Source organism: Babjeviella inositovora, assembly GCF_001661335.1.
Source record: "Babjeviella inositovora NRRL Y-12698 unplaced genomic scaffold BABINscaffold_4, whole genome shotgun sequence".
Lineage (NCBI taxonomy): Eukaryota > Fungi > Ascomycota > Pichiomycetes > Serinales > Babjeviella > Babjeviella inositovora.
The window spans coordinates 440,064-467,019 of record NW_017566841.1 but is presented as its reverse complement, the minus strand read 5'-3'; the positions used below and the strand labels follow the sequence as shown (position 1 = coordinate 467,019).

The 26,956-nt window shown below is 46.6% G+C and overlaps 13 protein-coding genes and 2 non-coding genes across 15 annotated transcripts; 9 read left to right on the top strand and 6 right to left on the bottom strand.

The window, feature by feature from the left end:
- The first annotated feature begins 524 nt into the window (after positions 1-524).
- HGH1 (Hgh1p) lies at positions 525-1,774 on the top strand. Its single transcript, XM_019127007.1, has 2 exons — positions 525-565; positions 612-1,774. Exons 1-2 carry the CDS (start codon positions 545-547, stop codon positions 1,671-1,673), a joined length of 1,083 nt encoding a protein of 360 aa, XP_018986000.1. The 5' UTR covers positions 525-544; the 3' UTR covers positions 1,674-1,774.
- A 255-nt stretch (positions 1,775-2,029) lies between these two features.
- Positions 2,030-4,057, bottom strand: TFG1 (transcription factor IIF subunit). The gene has a single exon (XM_019128531.1). It carries the CDS (start codon positions 3,872-3,874, stop codon positions 2,150-2,152), a length of 1,725 nt encoding a protein of 574 aa, XP_018985999.1. The 5' UTR covers positions 3,875-4,057; the 3' UTR covers positions 2,030-2,149.
- Positions 4,058-4,249: 192 nt separating this feature from the next.
- BABINDRAFT_12801 (uncharacterized protein) lies at positions 4,250-4,816 on the top strand (the record flags this gene model as incomplete). Its single annotated transcript, XM_019127006.1, has 2 exons — positions 4,250-4,309; positions 4,356-4,816. The coding sequence occupies 2 exons, from the start codon at positions 4,250-4,252 to the stop codon at positions 4,614-4,616; spliced, it is 321 nt and encodes a 106-aa protein (XP_018985998.1). The 3' UTR covers positions 4,617-4,816.
- Positions 4,817-5,405: 589 nt separating this feature from the next.
- TYS1 (tyrosine--tRNA ligase) lies at positions 5,406-7,045 on the top strand. The gene has a single exon (XM_019132133.1). The coding sequence runs from the start codon at positions 5,479-5,481 to the stop codon at positions 6,676-6,678; it is 1,200 nt and encodes a 399-aa protein (XP_018985997.1). The 5' UTR covers positions 5,406-5,478; the 3' UTR covers positions 6,679-7,045.
- Positions 6,846-9,176, bottom strand: SPO75 (Spo75p; the record flags this gene model as incomplete). Its single annotated transcript, XM_019131138.1, has 1 exon — positions 6,846-9,176. A coding segment is annotated over one exon (2,331 nt), but the record flags the coding sequence as incomplete, so codon positions are not given.
- A 349-nt stretch (positions 9,177-9,525) lies between these two features.
- On the top strand, positions 9,526-10,365 carry TIM13 (protein translocase subunit). The gene has a single exon (XM_019132132.1). It carries the CDS (start codon positions 9,571-9,573, stop codon positions 9,868-9,870), a length of 300 nt encoding a protein of 99 aa, XP_018985995.1. The 5' UTR covers positions 9,526-9,570; the 3' UTR covers positions 9,871-10,365.
- Positions 10,163-10,817, bottom strand: QCR9 (ubiquinol--cytochrome-c reductase subunit 9; the record flags this gene model as incomplete). Its single annotated transcript, XM_019132613.1, has 2 exons — positions 10,163-10,363; positions 10,812-10,817. The coding sequence occupies 2 exons, from the start codon at positions 10,815-10,817 to the stop codon at positions 10,163-10,165; spliced, it is 207 nt and encodes a 68-aa protein (XP_018985994.1).
- Positions 10,818-11,003: 186 nt separating this feature from the next.
- Positions 11,004-16,468, bottom strand: UBR1 (E3 ubiquitin-protein ligase; the record flags this gene model as incomplete). The annotated part of the gene is made up of 1 exon (XM_019128530.1): positions 11,004-16,468. A coding segment is annotated over one exon (5,275 nt), but the record flags the coding sequence as incomplete, so codon positions are not given.
- Positions 16,469-16,550: 82 nt separating this feature from the next.
- On the top strand, positions 16,551-22,693 carry BABINDRAFT_171021 (putative ubiquitin-protein ligase; the record flags this gene model as incomplete). Its single annotated transcript, XM_019130787.1, has 2 exons — positions 16,551-16,595; positions 17,174-22,693. 2 exons carry the CDS (start codon positions 16,551-16,553, stop codon positions 22,691-22,693), a joined length of 5,565 nt encoding a protein of 1,854 aa, XP_018985992.1.
- A 102-nt stretch (positions 22,694-22,795) lies between these two features.
- On the bottom strand, positions 22,796-23,171 carry BABINDRAFT_166265 (uncharacterized protein; the record flags this gene model as incomplete). The annotated part of the gene is made up of 2 exons (XM_019130413.1): positions 22,796-23,119; positions 23,169-23,171. The coding sequence occupies 2 exons, from the start codon at positions 23,169-23,171 to the stop codon at positions 22,796-22,798; spliced, it is 327 nt and encodes a 108-aa protein (XP_018985991.1).
- Positions 23,172-23,541: 370 nt separating this feature from the next.
- Positions 23,542-23,613, top strand: BABINDRAFT_t160. The gene has a single exon. It is a non-coding gene; the product is annotated as a tRNA-Glu (tRNA).
- A 174-nt stretch (positions 23,614-23,787) lies between these two features.
- Positions 23,788-24,564, top strand: BABINDRAFT_7371 (proteasome core particle subunit beta 6; the record flags this gene model as incomplete). The annotated part of the gene is made up of 2 exons (XM_019132611.1): positions 23,788-23,866; positions 23,918-24,564. The coding sequence occupies 2 exons, from the start codon at positions 23,788-23,790 to the stop codon at positions 24,562-24,564; spliced, it is 726 nt and encodes a 241-aa protein (XP_018985990.1).
- A 212-nt stretch (positions 24,565-24,776) lies between these two features.
- BABINDRAFT_166263 (uncharacterized protein) lies at positions 24,777-25,415 on the bottom strand (the record flags this gene model as incomplete). Its single annotated transcript, XM_019130412.1, has 1 exon — positions 24,777-25,415. The coding sequence occupies one exon, from the start codon at positions 25,413-25,415 to the stop codon at positions 24,777-24,779; it is 639 nt and encodes a 212-aa protein (XP_018985989.1).
- A 381-nt stretch (positions 25,416-25,796) lies between these two features.
- On the top strand, positions 25,797-25,882 carry BABINDRAFT_t161. The gene has a single exon. It is a non-coding gene; the product is annotated as a tRNA-Tyr (tRNA).
- An 89-nt stretch (positions 25,883-25,971) lies between these two features.
- On the top strand, positions 25,972-26,956 carry BABINDRAFT_160905 (tRNA methyltransferase). Its single transcript, XM_019128529.1, has one exon. The coding sequence runs from the start codon at positions 26,014-26,016 to the stop codon at positions 26,920-26,922; it is 909 nt and encodes a 302-aa protein (XP_018985988.1). The 5' UTR covers positions 25,972-26,013; the 3' UTR covers positions 26,923-26,956.

The window sequence follows — 26,956 nt, the reverse complement described above, 5'->3', positions numbered from 1 at the left end:
TACCTATAATTTGAACACATTGGTTGTGGCTGAGTTGTAGATGGCATACGGCTGGATGTTAATTTTTCTCCTAGTACCACTGATTTGGAAAATTGTAACTTCTACGGACACCACGCCTAAGCCATGTTATATTGACTGCTTCTTTTGGCTAATTTTTATAAGGCAATCCAATGGATCAGTGGCCACCAAGGTATGTCGACGTTCTGCATTTTGGTACGATATGTGACGTCATTAAAATTCATACCCTTCAAGATATTTCTTTGTATCGGGTGCATCGTGGAGTATACATTATACCTTTATCAGTAACAAATATAAATAGCAATTAATCCAAAACATTCGTCTTTAATAGCTGAGAATAAAGTAAACTTGGTAAATATAATGTTTCTATCACGGCGCTCTGTAGAGGTTGCACAAACATTTCCTAGGATGAAACCTGTAGGCATCTCATAACCGGGCATCGCACGTGACTGAATTTTTTTTTCAAGACACTTCAAAGACGTTACCTATTGTTTAGCCAAACCCACAACACTCAACCATACTTAAAATGCCTACTGAACTTGAAGAAGTAAGTCCCCTTTATAGTTTTTTATGACAAGCTCTAACCCTCCCAGCTCGTGGAGTTTCTCCACTCCGACAACGCGCAAGTCAAGCAGATTGCACTTGAACACTGTGTGCAATTTTCCTCAGGTCCGCAGCAACAGCTCTTCGCGTACGACAACTACACCGCTATCAAGGACTTGAAGGCGTTGATTCAAGTCAACGGCAGAACTACGGCCACCCAAGCTGCAACCATCATGGCGAACTTGTGTGAAGACACCGTGATGCGTGACTTGATGGTGGATGACGAGGAGTTTCTCAAGTGGTTGGTGTTTGAGGTCTGCAATCCTCTCAACAAGGTTGCCGACTTGATGTGCATTCTCTTGACAAACTTGGCCAAGAGCGATAGTATCACTAAGGTGTTTGGCTTTGAGACCGAGCAAATCAAGAACGATGACTTTCGCGTTTTCCGCTCCAACAAGGCTATGGACTGCTTGATGGACTGCTTTGTTAAGGGAGCTGATAAGACCATGAATAAGTGGGCAAACTACGACTACTTGTCCTACTTTTTTGCCGATATCTCGCGCTTTGCACAGGGTAGGGCCTACTTTGTCACCGAACAGGCATACGATGAGGTCGTGCCAATCTCCAAGCTCCTTGTGTTTACCGAGAAGTATGACGCCAAGATCAGAAGAGAGGGTGTTGCTTCCACGATTAAGAACTCTTTGTTTGATACCTCTGCTCATATGACCCTTATCACCGATGAGAAGATCAACTTGTTACCGTACATCTTGTTGCCACTTGCGGGCCCGGGCGAGTTGGATGACGAAGACATGTTCAACCTTCCAGATGAGTTGCAGTTGTTACCGGAAGACAAGAAGTGTGAACCAGTGCATGAGATTCTCTGCGTCCACTTGGAGTCATTGTTGTTGTTGTGCAACACCAGACCCGTCAGAGAGTACTTAAGAGAGAAGTCCGTGTATCCGTTGATCAAGGAGTTGCACAAGGCGTTCGACGTCGAGCTGATCTGCGAGTTGTGCGATAGATTGGTCCAATTGTTGATGAGGGACGAAGGCTTCGATGATGAGGCCACAGAAGACAGTGATGAAGACGACCAGATCGTGGAGGTTCTCTAGGCAGAATGGTAGATTGGCTCATAATAGAATATATTATAATCGTGAATAAAATGCTAAACGATTGAGTTAGATAATGAAAGACTTGTGGGCTTGAACTGGCAGTTTCGTTTTGCCTCCGGTATTTTATGGTGTTTTCAACCATATTGAATGGTTTGAGGCTTAAGCACAATTAGGGGCCTATCTCTCCACGTAGATTAGTGGATTTACGAGTACTATACCCTTTCCACTACCGGCTTTATAACGAATCTGTCGTCGTCAAGGTTCGCTGCGAATTTTATCGACCTATTTAGTAAGGATTCACGGTGAACTACTAGAAGATACTTCGTGCCTTATGTCCATTACACAGTATTTAACAAGCCTGCCTTTTATATTGGTTAGCCCCTCGATTGTTTAATTATATATATATATATATATTTAATAGCCGTAGTGGAATGCATACAAAGGTACACACACCAACAGAATTTACGAGCGCGGCTCTATTTCACAACTAACTTCCCATCCACAAGTTTGAGATATTTCTTGACATACTCAATGACCCTCTTCTTGTTCTCAGGGTGAGCATGAATGCGGTCACGTAATCTGTTCAATAACTCTTTAGTAGTGGAAGCACCCTCTGTGACGGCCTCGATGACGTCTTCTGGGGTCACAAGAGAGGTGTAGCTGTCCGCATCTACCGGTACGCCGGTAAACACCGGCGACTCAGACTTGACGGAAGGCATGGCCGACGGAGAGGTCTGGCCGCTATATGGTGACATGGACGGTGAGTTGAGGGCGAGCTTGAGGCGCTTGTTGCCCTTCTTGAACTGCGACTCATCAATCTCGAGCACACGCTTCGGGACTAACGGGTTCCATTCGCCAACTGGAAACATAGACAAAGCTGCTTGAGGGGCCTTGATGATGATAAGCGAGTCTTTGTTGTACTTGACAAACACCTGCTTCTTCGGTCTGCCGCGCTTGAGAATTCCCTTCTTCGGGGACGTCTCTTTATCTTCTTTGGCGTCTTCCTCCTTCACTTTCACAGTTTCTCTGTCAGATTCTGAAGAACTCTCCAAGTCGTCCGAAGACAAGTACGGATTTTCCTCCTCATCCGTCTCATACACCTTCAGCTCCGCCTTGATCAATGTCTTTCTCAACTTCTTCCCCGCCTTGTCCTCCTGTCGGTCGCCAAATAAATCATCATCATCGTCTTCCTCAGAGGCGTCTTGGAACGTGTTTGCTTTCAACATCTCCTTTTTCATTCTCTGTTCACTCAACTTGTTTTCCTCCATGTCACCGTCCATGATCGGTGCTTCTTCGTCATCTGCAAACTCCTCATCAAAGTCCAAATCGTCGTGGTCAGAGTCGCGCGAGCCACCATCGGTTGGCGCCCCCACCACGGTGCGAATCTTGTTGTTCGCGCGCTTGAAGCGGGAATCATTGGCGACACCACCCTCACCCGTGTCATTCTCCATGTGTCTCATCAACCATCTGGGGACATTGGTCTTCTGCTCCATTTTTGCCTCAGCTTCTTCCAACGTTAACGTCGCGTACTTGTTTCTCTGAGTGAACTTGTACACCTTCTCCGCTGGGATCATCTTGAACTTGTCGTTTTCAAGCACAAACAAGACATACGTGTCGGAGTTCCCTGCCTCGTAACTACCCACCCACGTGTTCTTACCATCATAATCCTCCATCACCCAGGGATAATACTCTTCGTATCTTAACTTTCGCTTCCCCTCGTCCATGAGCGTGATCTGGCGCGTTTGCTTCTTGAAGAGCTTTTTCCCCTTCGGTTTGCGTGCACCACCGTCAGGCGCTACCTGAGACATGTCTACCTCTGGCTTCTGGAATCTATCAAACTTATCGACCTTCTTCTCATCGACTTCGTTTGCTACGACGCCTTCTTCGCCTTCGTCGTCCTCCCCGCCGTCCCTCCGCGTTTTCAAGTCAGCCTCCAGCTTCGCCACCTCATCGTTCATCTTCTTGCGCTGGTCAATCTCCGCCCGCGTCAACTGGAATTGCAAGTTTTTGGGGTCCTTGCGGTGCAACCGGATAGGCAACTTGAAGTTGCTCACGGGGTCCACAAAGTTCTTAGACTGGAACTTGAGAATGTGGTGTCTCGTCTCATTGATCTCCTCTTGCGTGCAACAGAACAATGGAATTTCGTCCCATTCTTCCGGTGCTGGAATTTCCTGTTTGACGGGCTCTCTCTTGACTGACATGGTTGGAGATGCTAGTGAAGATGGCAGGAGTAAAGATTTAGCTGCTGATTGTTTTATATGCGAAGGCGCGGTGTGTAGCGGTATATGCACGACCAGTTTGGCTCCTCCGGTGAGTTTCGCATGGCCCTAAATGAGCTATCAGGGATGAAGATATGAATATAGTATCTATATCCAATGCCTTTGAGTGATATATTGGTGTTTTCATCACTGAGCTTCTGTAATACAGTATTTATATTTGCTTACCCAAAGATGTTTGGCGGAGGAGTTGCAGGGGGGTAAGTACGGCATGCTCACGTGACAGGATATCCATATCTTGCACATATTAATATACCAATTGCTAATTCCTCTCCTTCATCCCATTACACCACTGCCTTGATGAGTTATAAGCCCGACACCGTTGTGAAGTATGGACCATGGATCCAACTGAACCAGAAAGTAAGTGTTGCCTTTCTATTATACCTGACAAGTACTAACAAGGCAGTCCCTCCAGCACATTCATGATATCGCATCGCTCGGGTTAGGCACGGCTGCAGGGATCTTACGCCTTGAATCCTTATGGGGGTTTGCGTTGTTTTTGGGAGGCATGACCGCTGTGAATGGATGCATCTGGTTCCTTCTCACGGAAGGAAAGCCCGGACAGTACTTTGAAAATCCCCAGCAGCTGATTTTTCTCAACGGGTTGGGCAGCGGAGTTGCCGGCTACGCCATGATGTGGTGTTTGGTTTCTGCCTTAGTCGACTAGTGTTACCGTTTCTGTAAAGCCAGTAAATCAGAAAAGGCTTCAGACAAACCAAAAGATGCCAGGGCTTTCCAAAAGGAGTGCCGTCTGTTTGGTTACACCCATAGGTAACTGTACCTATAGGGATTAATAGAGAAGCGTCTATAAGGTAGCCATTGTTATGTTAATATATCAACCTCCGCTTTTAGAGGATTCAACAAATGAAAGAGTAATCATTTGAAGCAGAAGTAGGGCCTTTGCTGTGCGATCCCGTAGCTAATATCGGCTGTAACGTTTCTTTGACCTGTCATAGGCCTTAGTCGAATCTGTGTCGAATATGCTTAGTCACAAGATCACTAAATATGATTTTCTAAACGTTCACTTTGGTTCTCGCTCTAAGTGCTTCCCAGGTGATTTCTAAATGACTGCCGGACCGTCTTGACGCGATCTCGTCGCATCAGAGTGTTGTATCGGTGGAGTCAGCTTTTCTATAACTTACGGAACCGGAGATAATAATAGGGAATTCTATAAGATTTTTTTTTCTAAATATTAAGGTCAGATCTAATTTTTGTAGACCCATAAGAGAGTTGATTCATGAGCCCTGGGGAGTTTCGTGTGCAAGACCTAAAGCCGTAATAGGTTATTACTTAGTTAAGCTATGAACTGATGAATAAACAACATCTGCCTGTAGAAGCTTCCCTTATCTCCATAAAATCCAACCACCCGGTGACACCAATAATTCTACTCATCGCCTAGATTCTATCCGGCACGTATCTTTTATGACTAACCTGCGTAGATCTCAGGCTGGCAAATCTCAAAAAGTACTTGAAGTTCAACATGACTCTTTCCACCCACCCACATCACTCCTCGTTACGCTTATTCTACCATGTCTGTTATTACTGACCCAGAAGAGCAATACGCGTTAATCACCAGAAACTTGCAGGAAGTCTTGAATGGCCAGATCATCAAAGATGTGCTTGTCAACGAAAAGAGACCGGTGAAGATCTACTGGGGGACCGCTCCTACCGGGAAACCCCACTGCGGGTACTTTGTGCCGATGACAAAGTTGGCGCACTTCTTGAAGGCTGGCTGTGAGGTCATTGTGTTGTTGGCTGACTTGCACGCCTTTTTGGACAACATGAAAGCTACCTTGGAGACCGTGGGTCACAGAGCCAAGTACTACGAATTGGTTGTCAAGTCTATCTTGAGATCTATCGGTGTTCCGATTGAGAAGTTAAAGTTTGTTATTGGCTCCTCGTACCAGACCTCCACCGCATACACCATGGACATTTTCAAATTGTCCAATATTTGTTCTGTCAACGACGCTAAGAGAGCGGGGGCGGACGTTGTCAAGCAGACCGAGAACCCGTTGTTGTCTGGGTTGATCTACCCATTGATGCAGGCTTTGGATGAGGAACACTTGGGTGTTGATGCCCAGTTCGGTGGTGTGGACCAGAGAAAAATCTTTGTGTTAGCCGAAGAGAACTTGCCCTCCATGAAATACAAGAAGCGTGCCCATTTGATGAATCCCATGGTGCCAGGTTTGGGCCAGGGCGGTAAAATGTCTGCTTCCGACCCTAACTCCAAGATTGACTTGTTAGAAGACCCTAAGATCGTCACCAAGAAGATCAGATCCGCCTTCTGCGCCCCAGGCGAGGTCGAGGGCAACGGTGTTATTGCCTTTATTGAGAACGTGCTCATCCCGATTTCTGAGATCAAACATGAGTTTGAGGACAAGTTTGAGTTTTTCATCGACAGGCCAGAAAAGTTTGGTGGCCCAATTACCTACACATCCATCCAGACCATCAAGGACGACTACAAGTCAGAGAAGTTGAATCCAGCCGACTTGAAGACGGGTGTTGCCGACGCCATCAATGCCATGTTGGCGCCGTTGATCGCCGACTTCAACAATGACCCAGAGTTTCAGAGGGCCTCCGAGTTGGGCTACCCAGCCCCGGTCGTCCAGGAGAAGAAGGTCAAGAAGAAGAAGGATAGAGGAACCCGATTCCCTGGTGCCCCAGGCACCACCTCTCCAGTCCCAGTTGATACTGTTACTGAGAAGTTGGAGGGTGCCAAGTTAGAATAGGTTTAATATATTAGTTAACGAACCCATTCAGACACGTCGAAAAGTAGGTGTGGTGAATAATAGAAGTACGGCCATGCTTAGTTTTCCCTTGGTGCACCATGAAAAGTGTAGTTAAAATCATCGTCAATGGAACAGCCTTCATCTGTTGCGTCTATACCTAAATTGGCCAACTCCTTTATCCCCTTTTCGCTGAAGCCATAGGGATCTTTAGGAAGCCATATCACCGGCATTTGAAACTGAGAGGACTTGTGGAGAAATGTTTTTTTGCTGGATTCTGAGTGCTCTCCCGTAGATTCCAAGCCAGGTGTATGGCTATTGCATGTGTCTTTGGAAAGCAGAGACAACAGAGTCTGTGTAAGCAAATCACGGTACATTGAATTCATCCTGATGTTTGTAAGCACTGTTCCTACAAACAGAAGAATCATTATTCCAGCATGGAACTGGCACACTGAGTTGCCATTTTCATCCTTGGCTAGTAAAAATAGCCCGAGAAGGCATAGTTCCAAACAGTATATTCCGGTGTAGAGCTGTCGTAGCGCGGTTGGATAGAGGCGACCATTAGTCTCGGACGGGTTTCGGTAATCATAGACATATTTGAGCGACCACTTAAAGTAAATGTAATAGAAGAAGAAGATAGATAGGGCAAAGATGGAGATGAGTGGGGATATTATACAGTATGTGATACCGATACAGGCGTAGACAGAGCATGTCGGATAGATAGAACCCCATTTCACCTGTTGTAGCTTGGTCTTTCGTGTGTACGCTTGTCTTGGGGTAGTATCAGTAAAAGGGTAGACTAAAAGGAGGGGCAAAAGCTTGTTGATGCGCAAAAGATTGACCCCGAAGTACGACATTCCTCGCAAGACAAAGTACGAGAAGAAGAAGTTTGTCGCTTTGGGGAAATTCGCTGCTAGGAGGGTAGATATCGAAACCGGATTGTTGATGAGATGTTGGAGAATAACAGTGATGCTAGAAGATATCGTCACCACCAAGAATAAATTCACAAAAAGGAAGGCAAATAGCCACCCTTGCACATCCAATTCGACGCTAGCACCAGTAAGATTCCCTCGGAACTTGGAGATTGTGCGCATTACTGAGAAAATTCCCTCCAATAGTACAGCCATGGCCACTGTAGGAAGAAGCTCTGCCAAAACATTACGTGTGATTTTCGGAAAATAATTTAGGAATGAGAGAAAGGGAAGTAAAGAGGTGAGGTATGGAATCTGCGAGAGCATGCTGATAAACGAAACGGGAACTACCCACCCGACAATCACTGATATTGAAAGGATATTGGAAAAGCAAGCTTTAAGGTTTGAGGTCCAAACAGACTTGTTTCTCTGGATATTAGTCCAAATAATATCCTCAGGGCATATGTCTGGTATTATCGAGTTCATTTCACCAGGTCTCAGAGTGAGGAGGCACTGGCTGGCGATACAAGCCCCGATAGGTGAGTTAAACTGGATGAATACCTTATTATATGGTAAAATCTCCGTATCACTGGCTTCCAACTTTAAATCCTCGAGTTGTTCAAGCAAGTAGTTGAGCTCAGCTATGCTTTCTTCGGAAGATTTTGGCTGCTGGAACGGGTTTATCTCAACCACGTACGTTAACCACCGCGTAAAATATCGGCCCCACATTGTCAACTTTGGTGTCTGTCCTCTTCTCACCTTGACTCTATTTTTCGAAATCCCTGCTTTTATTACGGCCAACTCTCTGTTTTCTAACTTCTTGATACTGGATTCAATTTTTCCAACAACAAGCTCTATCTTCCCAAATGGTTTTAAAAGCCATATTTGTTTCACACCTCCTGGAAGGACGTCAAATATCTTGAGCAACGCTTCCTCATTTTGAAATGAATTTGATACGTTGTCTAGCAAAATAGTGACCGCACGTGTACTCTGTTGATAATAATCACGACTGAGGTGGCTATGTCTTATTTTGATAAAATTATTCAACTCAAACGAGATTAATGCCTGGATACTCACAATCACGACAATGGCACATACAAGGTGCACTTTCAATCGATAGACATTCTGCGGGGAAATGTTGGACCAAGCCAACTTATCTAAACCTCTGGTGTATGAGGATGGTATATCACTACCTGAACACCAATTTAACGGAATCAATACGGGGATGATCGAGAGAGCTAGTGTAATAAAGATCAACATGAGTACGCCCAAATACCTCATAAAGAAGTAAGCGTCTAATCCAAGGGCCAAGTAGTCGGTTAGATGGCAGTCATGGAACATAGCATCATACCAGGCCTTCAATCCAGGTTCTATCGGAGTCATTTTAAAGGGAATAAAATAGTGGCAACGTGGTTCGTAGACATTTTTCAACCTGGATCGAAGAGAAATAAAGAGGAAAAACTGGGCCAAGCAAACTATAGCAGATATCCATAGCTGGGAGATTAACGACGATAAAGTTATACCGACGTGCAGATGGGCGATACCAGTTTGCGAAGAATTGAGAAAGCCATTGATATAAGCATTGTTAAATCGAAGGTTGGTACCCAATGGGACGTTTGTGTCATTTATTGAAATTATTGACACCTCCATATCTCAGACGCGAGGTCTTGGCTAATAACCGTTCACTTTTTTTTTATATACCACAAATCTAGGTAGCTTTCGGAGAAAAAGAGCGTTTTTTTAAAAAAAAAATTAATAAAAACAGAAGCAGCCTTAAACTGGATAATTCCATGATCTCTGTTTTTATCTTTTATCAGAACTATCCAGGGCTGTAACACAAATACAAAAGGAACTCACTGACATGCAAGTCTTGAGCTCATAACCGTTTGAATTTTTCAACCACAGGGAACTGCATGCATTTAGGTATTACCAGCAATCCACAATTTCAGACAGGTTTCAACCATACCTTACTACATCTTTCACTATGGCTCTCTTCGGTTCTGCTGCTCCACAACAAAACGCCGTTCAGGCCTCCCAGGCTAGGCAACAAATCCAAGACCAAATCGCTCAGGAATTAGCCGTCGCTAACGCCTCCGAATTGGTCAACAAGCTCACGGACAACTGTTTCGCCTCTTGTATTGCCAACCCTGGCCCATCTTTCTCTGCTCAGGAAGATACCTGTGTCAACCAGTGTTTGGAAAAGTACATGAGATCCTGGAACGTCATTTCCAGAACCTACGTTGCCAGAATCCAAAAGGCTAGCTCCTCCGGTGAATTGAATTAAGCTCATCACTTCATACGGGCATGCCTCAGATGTAAAACTGAAGGGATTATGCCACTTTTGTATATAGCTACCGATGTAATTAGAATTCAATGATTTTCGCCTCACATGGAAGCTATACTTCGGTAAAACATATGCAAATAAATTGTACAAGAATCAGCTCATGTATTTCTTATGTCTGTTTCTAAAAGCATCAATTTTGTTCACTCCACGCAAACGTGGAGACAATAAGTAAATACATCCTGGAATAAATAAATGACCATCTCCAAACTACCCGTAATTATGTCGAGTACATTTATTCGTCATCTTCTTCCTCTTCTGGGATCAAGTTGTGCTTGATATCCTTCCACAACTTACCCTTGTTGTGGGCTTCGTACCAGTTAGTACAGGCAACGTCAAAGAAACCCTGGAAGACAAAGGCACCGGCAAAAATAGAAGCAACATAGACGGAGTTTCTCTTGAAGAAAGTGTTGTAAATGGTGGTGAAAGAAGACTGCTGCAGTAACGTTAGTATCTATGAGAGAGAGACCATCAGCCATTTAAACGAATAGATGAGAAAACATCAAAGCATCTGAAGGAAGACAGTATTTATTAGTTCACCGTCTCACTGAGATAGAACGGTTGGCATTAGGCTGCCTCGCTCAACCCTGAAAGGACATGTAAGTCAAATCAGCGTTTCGGTGGCAGCTCTTTTCGGGTAGCCAGATATCGCACATTCTCTCCTTTCAAAGACTTTGATTAGAAAGACATACCATTGTAGACTTATGATTTGGTACGGTTCAAACTCGTTTGCTTTTGGTTATGTGCCAAACAGTTATATATCGCGCGCTTTGGTTTTCTCGATTGGTTTTCCAACTCAGTGATTGGCTCTGGAATCGGTATAGAGGTGCTTATGTAAGCGAACCCTTCTCATAGATGCAGGTTGGTAAAATCTCTCCATTAACAGTCATATAAATTGTACGTAGAATTGATGCTGCACACTACCCAAATTAAACAAATTATATCATGAGAATTTGTATTTTGATATTCATTATACTACTGAGGTATATGTTTATAGAGCTGTAAAAAAATATGATTTGTAACTTAAAGAAACTCAAATCAGGCCTACATCTATAGCTATTTGAAAGATAGTGCACCAATAATAGATACTTCAATTGCTACTAACCCATCCTCGCCATACGTCAACTCAGTCACTTCGGATATTATCCGCTACTATTTTTTAAATGCGGAAACCCTTTCGTCCTATAACCAATGAAACATAGTTTACAAAAAGATACATTAAAACTGAACAATGCACTCTCTGGACACTTATCCACGGGATCATTATTAGTCGATGTCCGCGGCGTCCAAATCCTCTTCGATATCCTCGTCGTTCAACATATACACCTGGTCATCACCTTCGCTAAATGCATCAAGCTCATCCTCAGATTCCGACTCGTCGTCCGCCAAGTTAACATCCACTCCATCGAGATTCACCACGTTTCTAGCACGCATGTTGTTGAATAAAAGTCTCGATAGATAGGCATACAACTCACCGCTGAGCCACATCTTGGTGAGCTCCTGGTAGCGCTTCTCATTTAACCAGGCAGTCTGGCCCTTGCGCAAACCTCTTCTGCTGTTTTCCCCGTGCTTGTTCAAGTACGGCGAGCCAATGCTGATTGGGAAGACGCCGTTGTTACTTCTGACGAGAACATCTATGTGGTTATCGGCAGGGGCAGGGTTAAAGTAGACGGCAGTGCGGTTGGTGCAGTGACTACTCAAATGGTTGACCAAGTGAGACTGGGTCATGAAGGCTTTGCGGCTCTCCGGGGCAAACACCTTGGTTCCACAAATCAAGCAGATGGAGTAGTCTAACCTCTTGACCACCCGGTCCTTGCTGTTCTTTTCGGAGTCGATATTCGAAATGTCCATAAAGGTGCTCAATTTTTCAGGAAGGCCCATAAGCTCTATAACGCCTGGATACTCCACATTCAAAATTCCAACTTCCCAGAACTTGGCAATCTTTCCGTTGAGAACGTTGTCAAAAATGGAAGACTCGAACGTGCCACCGTTCATGATACAGCCTACCAACACACACAAATCAGGCAACCCGGTTTGGGCTTGTAAGAGCCTAAAGAGACCCTCAGTGGGGCACGTCTCGGCCTCCGGAGTGGCTTCCAAAACCTCTCTGAAAAATATTAAGTTACAGTAGAGTGGTCTCAAACAACGCTCAACAGCGGCAAACGTATGCGACAAGAGCTTCTCGTCTTCGAATGCGGTGGAGTCAAGATCAGGATACATTTTTTTTATCCCTTCAATCACCACCGCTACCAAAGAGTTAAAGTCCGGTTGGACTTCTGTCATGGGGGCGCTGTAGAGGGCTATGAGCTGGGCTTCCTCTCTAAGGCTTCGAAGTAACACCGAGTAAAGGGTTGTAGTGAAGGCCTTGGTAAGCACCATCCTACTCAACGTGCTGAAAGACTCGTTGGTCTGAAAGTAGAGCATGCAGAACTCGGAAAAGATCCCGTCGGTCAAGTTATTGTTCTCCCAAAACGTCGCGTATTCACTCTCCTTCTTAAACCCAGCCACCAAGTCTTTCTCGAGGATCGACAAGATGACGCGTGTCTGCATCAAGGATTTGACGAGCGACTTGTCCTTGAGCTTCATGGCGCGGAGCCCGGCAAGCGGCTCCGCGTGGTCGATTCGGCTGGTGATTTCATGCATGGCAATAGTATTTCCAAGTAACAAGGAGAGCCCCTGCGAGGTGGCAAAAAAATTTGTTTTGATCGCCAACATGTCGCACAATACGAGGTTCTCCTTCAACACGCTTGTAAGTTCCCTCAACAATTTGCTCTTATTTAGGCTCAGACTCACAAGCATCTCCGTCATCTCGGCATTGAACAACACGGGGCCCAACTCGGTGCAGTTTCCGCCATCGCACTCTTGCAAGATCTGGTTGTACTTGCTACTGGTGGGCGGCTTCGATTGGTTGAGTCTGACCGACTCGGTATTGCCTATGAAACTTGGGATGAAGGCGTTGTTGATAGAACGACATAACGGACATCCGAATCCCAGGGTAAACGACCACGACGTCTTCACCCCTTCCTTGAAGCACTTGTAGTGCATCCCATGGCCACAAGTAGTGGCGGTGTACTTCAGCTTGAAGTTAGGCCCGAAGATGGCTTTAGTAGCCGTGTCCTTGCTCTCGATAGGGAACCCCCGGCCAACTTTGTCTGTTTGTGCGGTATGCTCGGCCCCGTACGCCCTTTCGGTATACTCAACGCTATTCGCAGGCAACTGCCAGAAAATCGCAGACTCAGCGACCCACGCCGGTAACCCAAAGATTTCATCGTTAGTTTCGGGGTTTTGGCATAGAATACAGGTTCTGAGGTCTTCTTCCGAGAAGGGTTCCTCTTCATCCTCCATTGGATCTTCATCCACCATGTCTTGGTTGTTGGCCAAGAATTGCTCTTGCCTCTTGGCAAATTTCTCCATGATACGTTCTTGTCTCTCCTTGGCCAACCGGCGACGCTTCTCCTCTGTCGACTCAAAAAGTCCAGTCTTGGTCTTCTTGTAGTCGAGCATATAATCCTCACCAAAGCTGCTGGTTAAGGACTCGAGAATATCCTTGTTTCTCTCGAGAAAATAGTCTAATAAGAAATTGGCCTTCAGAACGATGCTTCTAGCCATGGACGACCCAACCACGCTTAACAATAAGTTGCAGATCGGCTTATCAAGATAATCAACCGGTAAGCCCGCGGCTTCGTTGTCAATCAAGATGGCGTGAACTAAGTGCAACAACTCAGGGACAAAGGCCTCCTCCTGTGTGTCAATCGCCACTTGCAAGAGCTTGTACACCAATTTTGCAAAGTCGGGAGATCTCGTAAAATCCCCCAAACCGGCAAACTCGGCTGGTAACGGCTCCAACACAGGCACCAACACAACCTCATCTTCCTTGGTCTTTGTTTGTATCGCCATTTGGGCCGTCAAGGCCACAAGTACCTCGGGGTAGTCATTGGTATCCACGGCATAGCTCATCGGGTCAAGAGTCCGGTACATTTCGTTCTTTAAGCGGTACATCCCGGTGTCAGAAAACCCGCTTGGCGCACTGTAACTCGCAATCTCCTCCAAGATATCCTCAAACGAGCTATCTTCAGCCGCGGTGCTGGGGACGTCATCACACAAGTCGGAAAAGGTCCGCGGGCCCTGAGCCAAACAGTAGGCCACTACCCGCTTGATCTTGGCGCGGGTCTTAGTTGCGGCGTCGGCATGGAGAAACTCCAGCCGCGACGATACTAACGTATAGACGTACTTAAGGAACTCCTCAAGGATGTACGGGATGCGATCCTCGTAAACTGTCTGTTTATAGCTCTGGCATCCGGTAAACCACTCGAGCAACTGCCATCGGTCAAGCATATTGTAAAGAAAGCGCTTATGAGGCACATGCAACGCCGCAAGCTGATTAAGGTATACATCGCGCGCGTAGCCGCACTCATTCATAAACGTACCTGAATACAACGCCGCCTGGCGAGAAACGTAGCGGCCGTTGCGGATCCACGCCCCAATCTTGACCTGGGAACATAACACAATTGAGCGCAAGGAGACGTCGGAGATCGGTAAAAGGTCTACATCAGGTAACGTCCCCTTCTCAAGAAAAAACGACAATAACGAGTTCAATGGGTTCATGAAGGAGACAGGCTCCGTGCTGATGTCAAAATGGCAGATGCTTTGGCCGTTAACCTCGTGAAGAGGACCAGGAGACAAGTATAAGGCAATCGTTTGAATGGCTCTATCCACAGCCAGGTCACCCGTCACACCCTCGGCAATATGCTTGATGATGGTGTACATGTACGCACAGTACTCGAAATGCTTGATGAAAGCACTATCCTCCAAGGGCACGTGGTCACCGTACTTCTTAACAATCTTCCAGGAACCTTGGAACAAGCCGACAAAGAGAAGAAGCGGGGACAAGTTTGCCTCTTCCAATAGGGCTTTTTTGTTGGTACATGTGTCTACGATATGGATGACGTCATTCATGCCGCGTGTGAGCGTCTCCTCCAACGACTTGTACGCGCTGGTATCCTTGTCATTCGTGAAAGTGAAGCTACCATCAGCGTTCTGAATGCTACCAAGCTGGAAGAGAGCGTAGAGTGCCCCCACGACCACTGGAAACTTCCCAGTGCCAACGATAGCGGAGGCATTTGTGGGACATGTGAAGAGCTGCGTACTAGCGTCACACGAGAGGTTGAGTTCCCACTCACGGTCAGCCGTTCCCATCAAGTGAGTAAGCTGATGGTAGATCTCAATGTACTGGGTGCAGAAGAGCGGTTTGTATGTCAAATCTGAGGCTAAGACTGGGGTGATAACATCGTGGATGCGGTCGCGTAACGATTTCCAATGGCGGATGTCATAGTACATCAAGAACTGGACACGCGACTGGGCTAATATGCTGCCTAAAGCTGGAATTTTGTTACCAATCGTTACCCCCAACATGGGAGTAATAATATCATCAACCACGGCATTTGCAGGGCTGCTCTCAAAAGCAAAGGAGCCAATCAACGACTGACACAACGCTCGGCGGACGGCCGTCTGGAATGAAACATCGTGCACCGTGAGCATTGCCAATAGCCAATCCACTACCAGCGAGACAATCTCGCCGCGTACGTAATCACGACTGGACATGATAGTCGACACGAGGCCAGTGCTCTCGACCAGCGTCTGGGCGCCAAGGAGCGCCACGGGGTCGGCACTGCGCTTCAAGATCTGTCTGCCAATGGAATCGATGCTGGCAGACATTTCTTCGGCCTTTTCAAGCGTACAGCCGGTTGCGGCAATGATCCGTCCTTTCGCGTCGTCCCAGTTGTGGTACTCATCGTTCCACAACACGAGTAGGTACTCTTGGGAGTTGAAGTCATCACCATACTTTGCCTTCAGCAATGCTGATTTCTCGCTGATCTTCATTGAAGATGACGCCGAGAGTGGAAGCATGTAAGAATGCACCTCAGGGATCGTGTTGATGGCACTATCAGTGACATCGATGATGAATTCGAGCGCCACGTCGATGACTATTTTGAGGGCACCCTCTACATTTGGAGGAAACTTCTCTAATTCCATATCAGACGTGCAGAGACAGAGTAGTTCCGTCACAAATGCCTCGGGGTCGCCACAATCGCAGATTCCGTTTTTCAGTCCCTTCGCGATTTCCACCGATATCTGGTGCTCTTCATGGTCCGCCTTATTGAAACAGTGGAAACACAACACACACGTCTCATCAAACAGACAGTCGAGGCAGCGGTAAACTGGTTCGCCCTTCATGAACTTGCGCCCGCATGGGCGGTTCGGGTGCGCATAGTTGGCCTTCAGCGTGCTTTCGAAGAAGCGGCTGCGTCTGAGATTACTGCGGCCCACCTTGGTAAGATCAGTGGTGGTGAAAACAGTGTCCCAACTATCTGGGAAAAGCGCTGCATTGGCGGGAAATAACCGGTGGAGCGTCTCGGTGCCAAGAGCAAAGTACAACGCGCGGAACACGTTCAACCGCACGTTGTGGTCGGCTTTGAAGTGGAGGCTCGAGGGGAGCGCTGCGAGGAAGTGTCTGAGCTGTAAGGCAAGATCTTCAGGCATTTTCAAAGGTCTTCGATACTTATAATGGAGAAAGAGACGGTTGTATTTTGTTAGCACTGAAATGCGAATGCAGATGAGCAAAAATGATTCAGCGTATGCAGGACATTTGGTGGAAAACTCTCAGGGAGGTAGATATATATTAAGGCCAATGCGGTGGTCAAATGTATATACCTACGGTCCAGAGAATTTAACGTAGTATTTTATCCGAGTTATCCAATTACCGTGGTACAATCGGTACAAATTGTCTGTTGGATAGGAATTGGTGGGCTAATGTATATGATGTATTATTTCGGCTCCTCTTTATTCTTATCTAATCTTTCATCAATATTGCCAGTTTCCCGTAATTTCTATTTAATAACGCTTACATGGATTTAGTATAGTTTATTTATTTCAGGCACGAATTGTTTACTATAAGATCGAGAGATTCTCTTCACTAAGGCACTTCTGCGGGTCACGGTAACCCCCCAATAGTATCGTCTTGCTATATTTGATACCTCAAAAAGCATCCTCCCGTATTCCGTTGGCCTGGATGATCTAGTAAGCACTCTTTTTCCGGATCATGTCCCTCTCGTATGCAGGACAATCAGTGGCAAAATCAGCCCTTGCGTATATACAGGAGGGGTATCGGCGGCTGATTTAGCTGAGTCTTGTTATCAAACCTATTACCATTCGCACTCGTTCATACATGACAATGTCTTCCTCGAAGCTTGATGCTTTGAAGCGTTATTTGGTGCTGTGTCCCCAGACGTACGACTACAAGTTTGACAATTCCGTGCGAAAACTGATCAGACGGGCGTTGTTCCACGCGGTGTCGGACGGCGGGCAGTACTTGGCCCACTTCTTTCCGGGAGAACAGTATGAGAATGGTTTTGAAACTTCCGGTAATGTTTCTGGTGAGGCTTTTGAATATGGATCTAGCCCTAAATATGACTCTGGCTCTGAATCTGACGATTGGGTTTTGACGCCCCAAGCGCGCGCGGCACACCCGCGGCGGCCGTGTGCGCGTGTGTTTCTCAAAGGTGAGCCCATCTACCGTTGCCTTACGTGTGGTCTCGACGAAACATGCGCAATGTGTGCCGACTGCTACGATGCAGATGCGCACAAGGACCACGTGGTCTACATCAACATTTGCATGCGCAGTAACAACGGTGGCACCTGCGACTGCGGTGATCCTGAGGCGTGGGTGGGGGATGTGAAGTGCAAGCACTACACAAAAGAGCAAAAGAGCGATAAAGACATCCCTGTGCCGTTACAAGCTTCCCTACTCGGAACGTTGGAGGTGGTGTTGGACTACGTTATTGACGTGATGAACGGCACAGACATCTGCTATCTCTCTGAAAAGCACCAGACACCTGCTGCCTTCATCGACCACTCCAACAGTTGCGATTTGGACCCTGCGTACTATGAACTGGTGCCCGACCCCAACAGCGAGCAGTATTACTTGATGCTCTATAACGATTATGTGCGCCACTACCGCGACGCGGTGCAACGCATCCATATGGCTACACGGAAAGTGCCAGAATTTGCCGAGATGGTTGCCAAGGAAATCGAAAAGTACGGCAAGGCCAAGGTTTGGTCGGGCACAGTGAAGGAGTTGCTTGAGAAGCAGCTGTCTTTAGGCGCCACCGGTCTCCACTCCCTGATCCGCTCCCACAGAGACGTCTTTAGGGAGGATATGTGCGATGAGATCATCAGGTGGATTAAGAGCATTACCGAGAGTGCGTTCTTCCAGGACTACCAGTTGCCCCGGGACGTGTTGTGCCGGGCGTTCTGCAGTAAATGGGGGCACGGGGAAAACCGGATTCCGGATGACTATCCCTACCAAACCGGCCGAATGAACAATGGTTTGATCCCCATCATCCCCAGGGTCCGTAGTCACCACAACCCTGACTACTGGAATATCGAAGCCAAGCGCTGGGAGTTGCCTGAAGATATCTGCCTCGAATGCAGCTATAATTTAGAGGCGGGCCGTGAAAACGACTTCCAGGGTGAGCCTTTTGTCGGCTCACGCTTTCAGTACCTCTTGTATTTCGATATCCGCTTCTGGAGCTCAGTGCGCGCCACCTTACACAGCATATACGTCACCTCGTTGATCTCCAACTTGAGGTACAAGAACACAATCTCCTGCCAGTACGTGGATATCTACCCGAGTATCGCCGATATGTTTTTGCGTGTTGACAGAGAGCCCGAGACCAGTTTTATGTGCGACTTGTCCACACAATTGTTCACCACGCCTACCGACGCTACTGCCATCGTCAAACACGGCGATTTGACCCGAATTCTCTCCACAATTTACGGCTTCCTCACCATGGACTGTATCGTACCGCCTGAAGGCGTAGACTTATCCAAACAGGTTCTTTTGTCCTCATTAAACAACCGAAAATGGGGGCAAGTCTTCTTTGATTTGGGCTATATCATCAACCGCAACGAGGAAACACGCTTGCTTTTCACCGGCAATTTTGTTCGCCAGGCGTGCGATGTTATTGCGCTCTTCCAAAGCAGACCAATTGTTGTGAGAGCTGCCAAGGAACATGTGGAGTTTGAGTCGAACGACTACACCTTGTACTTCAGTGCCCTCTCAGTGATCTGTCGCTTTAGCGAAGCCATAGCCAAGTCCGCCTCCAAGCTCCCCCATGCAGATTTCTTCTTGGTAGAAAGCACCCTCACCACCCTCGTTGATTTGTTGTCTTCCATCGACAAGGGCGAGTACAGGGGCATTGTTCCCGGAACCCTTGATGTGGCGCCAAGCTTGGTAAAACAGTGGAGCGGGTTGGGTATTAATGCGATAGTATCAGAATACCCCGTCCACTTGCAGAATGTAAGTTTTCTTCACCCACTCCACTCGTTCTTCTCATGGCTCATTGAGTTGTGCAGCCAGAAAACCCCTCAAAACCTTCTTGCACTTGCGAACCAGCAGTACGTGGGGATGTACCCGCTTCTTCCGTATGACTACTCCTTGCGGTCCATTGTGTTATTGGCGCAAATAAAGGTGGGGTTCTGGGTCCGAAACGGATTCAGTATCAAGAACCAGCTGCATATCTACCGCCACACAAGTGTCCGTGAGTGTGGGTTCATGCGGGACGTGTTTCTCTGCCAATCATTGACGTCGTCCTACCCCCCTGACGATGTCTGCCTTTTGTTCTTTTATAGGTGGTCCTTGATGCCCTGGGTCAGCGGGCAAGTTCAAAACTACTCCGTCTATGATAAGGCCAACTTGCCGGGTATTGTCGAAGAATGCCTTAACTTCTTTGTATGGCTCCTTACCGAGAACATGCACTTGAAGGGTTTGAGCGAAGACTACCTAACACGCACCGTTATTCGAAAAGAAATCATCCACTCGTTGTGTTTCCAATCCTTGAGCTTTTCGAAGATTGTCTCTGAGGTTCCCGAACATGTAGCAAACTTGAAGAAGTTTGAAGCAGTTTTGAAGGATTTGGCACTGTACACCCCTCCAAGTGGCCTTAACGATGCAGGGATCTACAAATTGAAGGAAAAGTACTTTGATGAAGTGGACCCGTACTACATCCACCTCACCTCCAACAAAAGAGATGATGCGATCAAGTTGGTGAAGGAGAGAATTCATAAGCGAACCCGGAAACCTCTCAACGATATTTACATTGAGCCTAGAGTGAGTGAATCGAATATCCCTGCGTTCGCCGGGGCCGGAAACTTTACAACCTCGATTCTCTTTGCCAAGTTCCTTCACAGCACATTGAACTACACGTTACAAGGTGATGCCACCAACAATGAGTCGATCATTGACTTGGTTCTCCATGTTATTCATGCGTGTGCGTACGAAAAGTCAGTGACATCGACCTACCGAAGCTTCTACAATATCATGATGGACGAACACGACGGCTCGTCGGTTGCGAGCTACATGTGCCATATGTTGACCATCGAAGGCTTCAAGTCATACCACTCTAAGATAAGGGGCATCTTTGGTGTGTTTGTGTCCAAGTATCAGGATGTTGCCGATATCTTGTCCCAGAAGTTTCCCGCTCTCAAAAAAGCCCTAGAAGTGGACGCCACGGCCACCGGTGCGGAGCCCGAAGCGGAACACAAGAGGCGTACTGCGAAAGAAAGGAGAGAGCGTGTCATGGCTGAATTCAAAAAGAAGCAGTCGCAGTTTGCAGCTACTAACAAGGTTGATACGATGGATGAAAGCGATGTTGAAATGGTTGAAGCCGACGAGGCATTTGCCTGGAAATTTCCTGAAGAGCACTGCATCCTCTGCCAGATGCCCAGTGCGGAGGAAGAGGTGTTTGGGATCATATCTCACCTTTCTAACGCCGCCTCTTTCCGTAAGGTTCCTTTCAACGATGAATTCTGGTTAACGAAGGCTTTTACCGGCTCTTCGGACGAAGACAGTCACGGTGAGTTGAATGAAGCGACCCGTACCTACTTTGACGAAGTCAAGGCAAAAAGCGTGTTTGGTCCAGGGTTTCCAAGCACGTCGCTCGACAATGTCGAAAGTCGGCCTGTGCTCTCATCGTGTGGGCATGGGATGCATTTTACTTGCTACAAGAATTACTTGGTGAACATCAAGAGTCGCCAGAATCAAATCACCAGAACGGTTCCGGAGAACACAGAGGACCGTGAATTCTTATGCCCCTTGTGCAAAGCTGTGAACAACGTGTTCGTACCGGTGTTGTGGAACGTCAACAACAAGTCGTTGTCCGAACTATTGAGTCGGGACGCAGATGGAAAGTGGCATGAGCCGTTTGATCGCATCGCAGTGATAGAGGACGAGTCGTTGGTGCTGGAGATCCAGGAGAAGATCAAAGACGAAGTCATTGCGAGAGCAAAACACTGTGTGAAGTCGAAGTATCTGAAGTTTTTCGAAGCCGAAACCTCACCGGTAGTCGAGAAGTGTGTGATTGTGATCGAGTCAGTGTTCCATGGCTTGCAAAAATTGAACAGACCGTTCTTGTTTGATGGTGATTTTTCGGGGCTTGTGGTTAACACCATCGAGTCGGTTGAGATTGCATTGAGGGGTGTTTCGCCAGAGGGGGGTCAAATCTTTGACCAGTTGTCTCACCAGGTACTTACAAATCTCCGGGTGTGGAATGAATTTCGCAATTTAAACTCTGCCATGCTCGCGATGAAGGAAGAGACGGATCTCCCGTCGTTCCTCGATGATGTTGTGGCAAACTACCAGATCTTGGCATCGGATGAAATGATCCCATGCATCGAACAGGGGGCTGACCTTTTTGAGTCGTTGGTGTCGTGCCACATTGTTGAGACCAGTGGCTTTAGTTATCCCCGCACTGTGCGGTTATGTTTGATGTGGCATATTCTCCAAACTGCATACAGTCTCACATCTCAGATTCTCCAAAACATGCCGTTGTGGTCACGGATCCTCAACTTACCACTTGTGAGCAACCTAGAGGCTAATGATCTGGTTTGTGCGCTATACGTGTTTGAGACGATGAAGAATGGCTTGTCGCCAGAGATTGACGTATCCAACCTTACCGGGTCGCCCCAGTTCGGGTCTGTGTTTTACTCCATGCTTGTGAAGTGCTGTGTTCCATACCTAAGAAGATGTGCCATTTGGGCGTATGTTCAGTGTGACAATCACTCGGGGATAGCTGTGGAAGAGTGTCTTTCCCAGGAAAACCAATTGTGTTCGTTGTTGCGCATTCCACCCTTGACGGAAATCTTCTCCACCTTTGTCACATCTGGCCAGTATGAAAATCAGCGTCTCCACTCGTTCGCCAGCTATTTGACCCGGAATAACCTTAACCACATCAATGCATCCAAGGTGGAATATCCCGGTATCATCTCCCTTATTAATCTTCCAGAGCGTATGGACGACTTCTTCACGCGTTATTACTACAAGGACCTCAACCACGAGAATGCCGACCCAGCTGTATGTTTGTTCTGTGGCGCGGTAGTGCAAATTCAGGGTTCCTCTATCGGAAGCCGTATCGGACAGTGCAACCTCCATGTGGAAAAGGAGTGTATCAGCGAGTGCGGTATCTTCCTTGTGCCCCGTTACTGTACGCTCTTGTTACTTTGGAAGGGGAAAGGGAGCTTCTACAAGGCTCCTTACCTCGACCCCCATGGTGAGTTGGACGAAGAGCCTAGACATGGGAAACCGCTCTACTTGAACCAAAAACGGTATAATGCATTTGTCCGAAACATCTGGCTCAACCACGGCGTGCAGAACGCGATTGCACGAAATTTGGAAAGCGTGATTGATATTGGCGGTTGGGAAACGTTATAGAACGTTATATAGTTTATTCCTTAACTACAAGTATATGTAGTCTATACGGTGTGTAAATAGGAATTAGCTCGTTTTATGTACATTTTGAGAGCGGTCAGCCAACTAAAGGCCAGAACCGTAGAATTGGTTGTACTTGATACAATAATAGACAGTGGACAACCCCCCAATACCAAAGAGCAATAATGGGACTGGCTTTCTGAAGCGGGTAGCAGCGGCCCTGGCGGAGCCAGCGGCCAACAAAACCGAGGAGGCACCCAAGGCCAAATGGATACCGTAGTCCATGTTTTCCTTTAACAAGTATCCGGCAGCACCATAAACGAGACCAACACCAACACCACCGAGCATGGATGGGAGGGAGCCCTTACGGACGTAGCCCATGATACCCCCGACGAGGCATAAACCAGATAAGGTGAAAGCTGGGTGTTCCTGAAAGAGTCAGTAAGAATTTAGGAGTTGGAACCAGTCCAATACGTACCATTGTATTTTTTTAGTTGAAGGTAAAGTTTAGTCTTTAGGAAGAATAGGCTGGGGGGTATTGAAGTAAAAAGGCAGGACGTTGGCTTATTGAGTGGCGTTCGGAGAAGGAGCGACGAGCCACGGATTGAGCAATCTATACATGATAAATGCATTGTTGAGCATAGGCCCTTGTATTTGTAAACTAAGGGTTTAGCATCGGTAAGATAGTCACATGTTTGTAACCACGTAATTCAGACTGTAATAATTATTCGATTAATACTTTAACATCTCATCAACCTTCAACATAAGAGACTGGATCGCATACGTGAATGACATGCCATGCAAACTATACATTATGGATTAACCTTCGCAACATCAACTGCCTATGTTTCTCCGATATAGTGTAACGGCTAGCACGGTTCGCTTTCACCGAGCAAACCCGGGTTCGACTCCCGGTATCGGAGTTCTTTTTACTGAATGTCACTATGTGGTCGTGCCCCGCCCACAAAATTACTCGGCTCTACTGCCAAAATTCGACACTATCTAGTGGCGTTGAGGGGCAACCCAATCGCGTGCTGTTATAAAAGTCAATTGTACCATCACACCTGCTTTTATAACCGACCCTTACCACAAGAACAATGAATTCTACCGTTGCATCGGAATACTCCTCTGAAGTCCACAGAGAACCAATTGAGCACAGATTTAACCCATACTCTGGTACGTACCGTGACATGCCAATCCCTCTCTGATTTAAACTAACACATCCAGATAATGGTGGTACGATCTTAGGTATCTCTGGCGAGGACTTTGCTGTTTTGGCGGGTGACACCAGACACACCTCGGGTTACAGCATCAACTCCAGATATGAACCAAAGGTGTTTGATGCTGGTGACAACATTGTAATCTCGGCCAACGGCTTTGCGGCAGATGGTAACGCTTTGGTCAACAGATTTAAGAACCAATTGAAGTGGTACCACTTTGACCACAACAAAAACTTATCTATACAGTCTGCGGCCAGATTCATCCAACACTTACTATATGGCAAGAGGTTCTTCCCGTACTACGTTCACACAATTATCGCTGGTTTAGATGAGGAAGGCAAAGGTGCCGTGTACTCTTTTGACCCAGTTGGTTCGTACGAGAGAGAACAGTGCCGTGCCGGTGGTGCTGCTGCCAGTTTGATCATGCCGTTCCTTGACAACCAAGTCAACTTCAAGAACCAGATGGACCCTTCCTCCAACGGTACCCAGAAGAAGGAATTGAAGTACTTGTCGTTGGACGAAGTTTTGTGCTTGGTTAAGGACGCTTTCAGTTCCGCTACCGAGAGACACATTCATGTCGGTGATGGATTGGAGATTTTGATTGTGACGAAGGAAGGAGTCAGAACCGAGTATTACTCGTTGAAGAAGGATTAGAAAGCTAGCTATTTTAAGGTTAAACGAATATTATTAATATGTGATGTATTGGGCTGAACTGAGAGGGACTCTTGAAGTTACAAGATCTTAAACTACTGGCGTCATTGCAGGCAAATTTTCAGTGGAGATGCAAATGTGACTCCTATCAACATGACTACAGCCATCCAGGTTGTCGAGCTAATAAGGGTCTTTTCATAGTTCTTTCATTGACATCACACTGGCAACTTGAACTTCTTGCCCTTAAATGCACTCTTGTAATAGATGTAGAAAAAGTCAGAGTAGATCACGGTTTGAATAATCCCGGTCAACACGGCAAGTTTGTCGAATTTATCTTCGGCAAAGTATCTGTAGAACCAATTTGGAATGTACAACGCTCTGTACAACCCCAACGCGAAGATATAGTGGGTGGTCAAAACCTCGGCCTCACCCGTTTTCTGGAGCATGAAAAGCTGAGGTAAGATCGCCACAGCCTCAAGCCACAAACTGAAAGACCACAAAATCTCTGGCAACGTGAAGCCATAGTTGAACAAAAATCCCAAAATAAAGGATGGACCCAACAAGTATTTCACCTCGAAGTTGTCCACGTGCTCCTTAATGCTCTTGTTGTACTTATTTGCAATCAAGTACACGGTGTAGATGGACGATGAGATGTAAAACACCTTCATGAAGGAGTTGTACAAGGAGATGTAGCGGTAAAACAAGTCCAAGTAACGTGAGATAAACACAATTGTGTACAACACCTGCGTCTTTAGCGATAAACCGTTCACCGACTGGGTTGTCTCGATGGAATGGAGGAGGATGATGATGGAGACGATGTGCGCAACATCGCCAGCCATACGGAAAATATTCATCTTTATTTCTCTTTAGTCAAATTGTAAATCCACTGGGGCTGAGAAGGTGGTAATTCTCTGGATATAGACTTAATTAGAGGTGGACAAGATGTTTGGATATTTGTGCAAAGAAAACAAGTGTCACTTTGTATGCACCAAGCCGCATGCAAAACGCCTGGTAGAAAAACGCCCCCCCTCGAACAGCTGATGACACGCTTTCGTTTTAAGTCCCACAAAATATAATATACTTAGTAGTTTACCTAGTTAATAATATATAACCTTTTAACAATATAACGTTATAACTAACCCTTTTAACTTCTCCTTTCTCAGGAAAGTCCCTGAAGAAACACCTTCTTACTCAGCTGCCGTAGGTTTGACCCTCATTCATTTAAGTTCAGAATTCTCGGGGTGGCCAAGTTGGCTAAGGCGCGGGACTGTAATGTTAAATTGAAATCCTGAGATCGGGTGTTCGAATCACCCTTCCGAGATATTTTTTCACTCATCGCCACATAATCACGTGACTGAAATCTTTATCGCTGAAAAGTTTTATGGGTTATCTCTAAGTGTTTGTTCGCTTCGGTTCCATTATTTTTTCGCTAAAACTACAAAACAAGCCGTAATGGGGAAAAGTAGTAAAGATAAAAGGGACTTGTACTACCGAAAGGCCAAGGAAGAAGGCTGGAGAGCCAGATCTGCCTTTAAGTTGTTGCAGTTGAACGATCAGTTCCAGCTTTTTGACGGTGTTCGGCGTGTGGTTGATTTATGTGCCGCTCCAGGTTCTTGGTCCCAGGTATTGTCCCGTGAGTTGTATGAAAAGCAACAAGATACCGCTACCCCCGCAAAGATTGTTGCAGTTGATTTGCAGCCAATGAGTCCTATCAACGGTGTCACCACCTTGCAAGCCGACATTACCCACCCAAAAACCTTGCAGCGTATTTTGGACGAATTTGGCGGTGAGCCGGCCGATTTTGTGTGTTCAGATGGTGCTCCCGATGTCACGGGGTTACACGACTTGGATGAGTATATTCAGGCCCAGTTGATCTTGTGTGCTTTGCAGTTAACTACGTGTATGTTGAGAGCCGGTGGTACCTTTGTCGCCAAAATCTTCCGTGGAAGAGACATTGACTTGTTGTATTCGCAGTTGCGTTTCTTGTTCGATAGAGTTATTTGTGCCAAGCCAAGGTCCTCCCGTGGTACGTCGTTGGAGGCGTTCATTGTCTGCATTGGCTACAAGCCAAGACCTGGCTGGCAACCAACCTTGGAGCTCAGTAAATCCACCGAAGAGTTCTTCGAAGGTTCCGGAATCGGTCGCGCCACCACATTGGAGCATTTGGAGTTACCAGAAGAAGAGAGATGTGTCGCCAAATTTGTTGCCTGTGGTGACTTGTCCAGTTACGATTCCGATGCTACCTACACGTTGGACGAAAACTACCAGCGTATCAGTTTGGACCCAGTTCAGTCCCCAACTGCCCCACCATATAAAAAGGCTTTGGAGTTGAAGAGAAGGGGTGAAATGGTCAGGAAATAGATCACTTTGCATTCTCCTTTATTTACGCTCCCCT

Coding starts and splice junctions, on each gene's coding strand:
- HGH1 (XM_019127007.1), top strand. CDS start 545: ATGCCTACTGAACTTGAAGAA. Junction 566..611: donor TGCCTACTGAACTTGAAGAA/GTAAGTCCCCTT, acceptor TAACCCTCCCAG/CTCGTGGAGTTTCTCCACTC.
- TFG1 (XM_019128531.1), bottom strand. CDS start 3,874: ATGTCAGTCAAGAGAGAGCCCGTCAAACAGGAAATTCCAGCACCGGAA.
- TYS1 (XM_019132133.1), top strand. CDS start 5,479: ATGTCTGTTATTACTGACCCAGAAGAGCAATACGCGTTAATCACCAGA.
- TIM13 (XM_019132132.1), top strand. CDS start 9,571: ATGGCTCTCTTCGGTTCTGCTGCTCCACAACAAAACGCCGTTCAGGCC.
- BABINDRAFT_160905 (XM_019128529.1), top strand. CDS start 26,014: ATGGGGAAAAGTAGTAAAGATAAAAGGGACTTGTACTACCGAAAGGCC.